The sequence below is a fragment of the Anarrhichthys ocellatus genome, unplaced genomic scaffold (genome assembly GCF_004355925.1).
Source record: "Anarrhichthys ocellatus isolate YVR2014 unplaced genomic scaffold, GSC_Weel_1.0 scaffold6, whole genome shotgun sequence".
Lineage (NCBI taxonomy): Eukaryota > Metazoa > Chordata > Actinopteri > Perciformes > Anarhichadidae > Anarrhichthys > Anarrhichthys ocellatus.
Window position 1 is genome coordinate 14262589 of NW_022280036.1, and position 6000 is coordinate 14268588.

The window sequence follows — 6000 nt, forward strand, 5'->3', positions numbered from 1 at the left end:
AATGACGCCAAACTGAATGCCTCTTTTGACTGCTACCTCTCGCAGAGAAACACATTAAACGCAACCCCAGATACAGTGACCCGGAGGTATGCAGCGACGGCAGCCGCACAGTGTCGCCCCTGTAATTCCACTCTCTCTCTCTCTCTCTCTCTCTCTCTCCGGATAGATCTTATCACTCACATCTCTAACTTGCCATTATCAATCTTCCCTGTGCAGCCTCTACATCATTAGGCGAGAGCATTTCACTGAGAACACCAACATAGGTTTCACTCCTTTCTTCTCCTGCCTTGCATTTATATGTCCACTGCAGGTTGGCGTGTTGCCAGGCTGTGCCGTGCAGCTCAACACTGCCACCTAAAGGTTCAGTACCACCACCCGTCAAGCATGACCCACTGACAACACTCTCACTCCCATTTCTCTTTTTCTCTCTCTCCCCCTCTTGTCTGTATTTGTCCACATGTGTTCCAACTGTGTTGTGAAGTAGTGCTTTATTAGCAGAAAAATTAATAAGGCTTTGATAAAAAGCAGCATGGATTACGTTGAAATTTGAGGCTCATTATTGGCTAATCCTTTTTGAATTGGATGCGTATCAAGTTCCAGACAAGCTTCAGTCAGTCCGCTAGTGTGCTATGAGAGGAGGCATTTAATTCGAGTTTAGATGATGTGGCAAAGCCTACAGTGACATTCACAATAGCACCGCAGCAGGCTAATTATTGACTTGTTATTGCTGCAGGTGTTGAAAAGGTTACAAAGTCTCTTGTGACATAATAATAATAATAATACACACCAAAACAAATAATAAGAAATTAAAAAAAACATGAATACACTCAGAGTTGTATGAGGAGGTGAAAAGTCAGCTAATTTTTTGAAAGAATGTGTGCAGCGGTTTTCTCTGATGAAAACAGTAATCGGAGTAGATATAGGCAAGAAAAAAATGTTTCTTTCACAAAGAACATTGAGTCACAATTAATGTTATGTTGGTACATTTTTACCAGTGATCTAACCTGGGTGCTGAATAGACGAAATAAGGCAAGGCAAACCCTCACCCACTTGCATTTTTGTTAAATATGAATTAAATATATATTAATGACAAAACATCAGTCTATAATTATTCCCCCAAAATTATGCATGTGATTGTTGAGTCCATAATCAACTCCATTAATTAGCAGTTACTTTTTCTCTTTTTTTAAGTTTGAGAAATAGTGGAACTTGCTGAAACCGTATGTCTCCTGCACTCTTTTCTGTTGCTTCACAGTAACTTAGAGTGAGTCTCTAATCTAGACTGGCACTTTAGCACTGTGGAACAGGGCAGTTATAGGCAGTACTTATTGACCAGTAAAAGTGCTCTTTTACCTGCTGTCTGGTGTGCATGGGCCCCTTCGTCTTGAACCCTCCTTGGGAGCTGCACTCTGAGGCACTGAAGTGGTCGGAGCTCGTGGAGGACCTCTTGGAAAGGGTGTCACAGCCTCCGACAAATGTGTTATCCAATGGGAGCTCCTGAATCACGTGATGCTTCTTCACGGAGACCGGCGTGTCGGCCTTGAGGTGGAAGGCTGACTGCGGCGAGGCGGACTTGTAGTGCCGGGCCAGGTCAGGGCTGCTGGGTTTGAAGGTCGTGGTAGGCGTGGCATTCCAATCGAAGCGTCCAATCCCCTGCTCCTCCAGCTCGGTGGGCAGGCTGATGGTTCCGTTGATCGGCTCGTGGGCAGGGTCGTCGGGTTTGTTCCCCTCGATGGTGACAAAGTTGAGCAGGGAGCTTTTTGGGGACTTCCTTTTCTTGCGCTTCTTCTTCTTGTTCTGCTTGCTCTCTGTGTTGGGGGACATCCACTCAGCCCCCTGCTTTTTCCTCTGTGCAGCCTTGAACCTGGAGGCGTGGCGGCAGCGCAGAAGCACAGTGACAAATATGACAATAATCACCACCAAGGCGCCGGTAACAAAGGCTATCATTATGGTTAAATAATCGCCGCTTTGATAGGTTTCACCGCTTTCACCAATGTTTCGGTCTATCGGGGTCTCCATGGTGCGTCGGATGAGATCGTAGATGAGCGTTGAGTTGCCCACGGTGTCATTGACATAAAGGAATACCAGTACCAGCGTATGAAGGGATCTGGGATATCCCAGGTCACTGATATTGACCACTAATCTGTGTAAGCCTATGTCAGTCACAGCTGGTTTTTCCTCCAGAGTAATATTCCCTGTGACAGGGTCAATTCTGAACAGACCTTTGTTGTTCCCACTCACAATGGCGTATTTGAGTTCCGCATTCATCCCTGTGTCACCATCTACAGCGAACACCTCCGCTACCACGGATCCTGGGATAGAGGAGAGAGGGACAAGCTTGAACGACGTGTTGGAGGGGGGGTAGATGACGATGGGGGTGTTGTCGTTCACATCGATGACATTGATGGTCACCTTGGCGGCCGAGGAGCAAGGGGGCCTGCCACTGTCCACGGCCCTGACATCGAAAGTGTAGGAGCTCTGCTGCTCCCTGTCAAATGACACATTGGATTTAATCACACCAGAGTAGGGATCCAGTATAAAGTTCTCGTTATCATTCAGTATGGACAGAGAAACGGCAGCATTTTCTCCGGCATCAGAGTCGGTCACAGTTATCACCCCTACAGTGCTGTATTTAGGAAGATTCTCAGACACAAAGAACTGAAAGTGGTTGTGTGTGAACTTAGGGTTGTTATCATTTTCATCCAGCACGGTTACAATAACGGCCGCCTGCGTTTGCAGAGGGGGCGTCCCATTGTCTCTTGCTGTGACAGTGAAGAGAAACCTGTCCTGATCCTCCCGGTCAAAAACCCTGGATGCAGTCAGGACCCCCGTTTTGCGGTCGAGATCGAAGAATGACGCATTCGGGCCCAGCTGATAAACTATGTCTGCGTTTTTCCCGCTGTCCTCATCTGTGGCGCTCAGAGTAGTGAGGAACAGGTCACGTTTGTTGTTTTCCATGACGGCCAGCTCAATGACTGGCTGAGTGAAAATTGGCGGGTTGTCATTCTCATCCTCCAGCCTCACTCTTACCAAGGCAGTCTGATTCAAGCTCGGTTTTCCAGAGTCAGACGCCACGATTTTAAAGTTGTATTCCTTTGTCCCTTCGTAGTCGAGCAGCGCAGAGGTCTCTAGCAGATACTGGTTGTCGTACACGGCCTTGAGATGGAAGGGCACATCCTTCTCTATGAAGCATATGACCTTGCCGTTGATGTCTGTGTCTTTGTCCGACACCGTGATGAGAGCAATCTTGGTATTGATGGGATCCTTCTCCGAGAGGAAAACAGTGCCATTAATGGGGCTGATTATGTATCGCAGGTCTATATTAGGCGGATTGTCATTAACATCAGTCACATTTATGGTAACAGTAGCTCTGGCAGGACTGGAGCTGCCATCACTGGCCAAAACAGAGAGCTTATGAATAGCAGTCTCCTCTCTGTCCAGAAGCCTCTGCACTGTAATTAGGCCAGATGTTGTGTTTAATGCAAAGAGTCTTTTAGTAGCAGGAGACACCTGAGTCCCAAACACATAACGTATCTCTGCATTTGCCCCTATGTCTGCATCTGTGGCCAGGAGCTGCACAACAGACATGCCAATAGGGGAGTTCTCTGGTATATGCACATCTATCTGACCCTCTTTAAACACTGGCCTGTTATCATTGACATCCGTCACGGTAACTTGCAGAATGGCAGTGCTGGATTTCTGTGGACTGCCCCCGTCCTCCACTTTGATCTTCATCACATATGTATCCTTCTGCTCTCTGTCCAGATTCTGCTGCACAATGAGCTGGGGCCACTTCTCCCCCTCTGGCGTTTCGACTATGTCTAGGCCGAAGGCACTTTGCCCGTTGATCAGCTCGTATTTGTGGACACTGTTGGGGCCAGTGTCTGGGTCAGTGGCAGAAGGAATAGCAAATCGGCTGTTAATGAGCGTGTTCTCTGGGATGGAGATGTTGATCACAGGGGACGGGAACATGGGGGCATTATCGTTTGTGTCTTTGACAATTATTTTGATCTTAATCAGCCTGAAATAGTCATTAGGGAGGATGACCACTTCAATTTCAAAGGAGCACTCACTGTCCTCAAACGAGGGGCCGGGGCACAACTTCTCCCTGTCGATTCGGTTTGATGTTGTGAATATCTCGCCCGTGCTGCTCAGAACGCGCAGCAGTGGGTTGTCTCCCGCTTTGGAGACAAGCCGGTACACAAGATTAGCACTTGCTCCGGTGGCAGCATTTGTGTGGGAAATGTTTAGGTCCTTTGGTATGTTTCCAATCAGGACATTTTCCTGCAACTCCTCTCTGATGGGGTAGATTAGCTCTTGGGCTATTGAAGGATCTAGCCATATGCAGGCAAGTAGGGCACCCAACAGGTAATAGTCTTTTAGATCCATGACAGCGTAAATGTGTTTCCAGACTTCACAACTCAAAGGTGTCTTTCTATGCGTCGTCGTTACAGGCAGCAACTCCTCGCATGCGATGGCAGGAATCTTCCACAGACAAACCTACGAATACATGACAGAGTTTCCCTTTAGTGAAATAACTTTGCCTTGCACAGTCATTAAATTGTATTAACCAACAGCCCACCCATCTCACAGTCAGCTGTTTTTGTCCACTTTATCTATCATTTTTGTTACATGATTCACTATTATATCTGCAGATAGTTCTTTATCAACAATGCATAGGAGAGAGAAAAAAACAACAATAACACTGCAGCAACCATTTAGGCAGCCATTCATGTAATTTGCTCCCTGAAGAAATCCTCCGCATTTCATAGTCACTAAGAATGTTCAGCGTCTCAAACCCCCATGGCCAAAGAAATAATAATTAAAAAAAACAAACTTCACAACACATTACACACTGGTATTAATTTTACACTTATAGCCGAAATTAAAGAGCTTTAGCTGTGTGTGTGGGCTCCTAAGCGAATGAATGCGCATGAATGAAGCCTACAAAATGAGCTCAGACAGAATTTGAATGCTTAGTGGGCAACTGAGACCTTATTCTCATCGTACATACCCAAATCCGTTACAGCGCGGGATAAAAACTGGAGTGTGTCAGCTCATACTCTTCTCCTCCAGTGTGGCTGTGAGCTTATTCAGGTAAAGATATCCTTCTCAGTCAGATCAAGCTGTGGGTCCAGGAAAGAGAAAAAAATTGATATCGCCCCGCACGAGTAATCAGACTCAAAAACAGGTTTGGGGTAAAAGCAGCTGGTCGCACAAACTGGGATAAATAAGAAGCTGCAAATGTCGCAGTTCCGTTTCCCCCATTTAACTTCAGGAATGGACAGGATCTAATTGTGCGACCTGCAGTGATTGCGTCGCTCTCCAGCAGACACAGCCAGGTGATCAGTGGCTTATGGTGTCTTCCATTAGAACCGGTCCCAAAAAATCTGCTCTCATCTCCCGAACACGTCCCGAGGAAACCGGCGTGTGTCTTCTTTTTTTTTTTTTTTTATATCCCCCGGCTACCTGTTAAGGTGAAGGCGCTGACGAGGAGACACCGGTCTCCCGTCATGTTTCAAGTTCATCAGCCGGCAAAGACGCAAGGTTAAAAAAGAGATCGTGAAAGGCTCGTAAGCTGAAAAAAAGAGGAAAAAAGAGGGGGGAAAAAGAGAGAGAGAGAAATCTCAGAGTCGATCCCGCTTAGAAGTGCCAACCTAAATATAAAGGCTGTTCAGCGTGACACCGATGCGCAGCGCGTATGTGCCGTTTATCCTTGCACTCTCACTCCCGGAGCAGAATATCTTGCACTAACTCTGTGTAAACCCATAGGAGGGGTGGTAAAGTACACCACACCGACGCCTCCACCCCGCCGACCCTCGTCATTGGACACCGCCCCTCTCCGTCAGTGGCGTCGACAACCCGAGCGGCAACGCGATTGGCCCGGAGTCACGTCACTCAATGCGGGACCGGAGGGTTGTCCGCGGTGAGATGCTCCGTGGAGATGCTGCAGGCTGCAGAGACGCTTAAACCAAAAAAAATAAATAAAAAAAGCCCGAG

The 6000-nt window shown here is 47.2% G+C and overlaps 1 protein-coding gene across 2 annotated transcripts in view; it reads right to left on the bottom strand.

Annotated features, from left to right (window-relative positions):
- Positions 1-5782, bottom strand: part of pcdh9 (protocadherin 9) — a 183851-nt gene extending 178069 nt beyond the window's left edge. The window contains exons 1-2 of one of the 2 annotated variants that reach the window (XM_031846166.1): positions 5015-5782; positions 1354-4500 (exon numbers count right to left, since the gene is read on the bottom strand). In XM_031846166.1, the coding sequence (XP_031702026.1) occupies positions 1354-4389 (3036 nt within the window). In that variant the 5' untranslated portion in view covers positions 4390-4500; positions 5015-5782. The remainder of the gene's footprint in view (positions 1-1353; positions 4501-5014) is intronic. The other variant, XM_031846167.1, reaches the window with a different exon arrangement.
- Between the last annotated feature and the right edge of the window lie 218 nt (positions 5783-6000).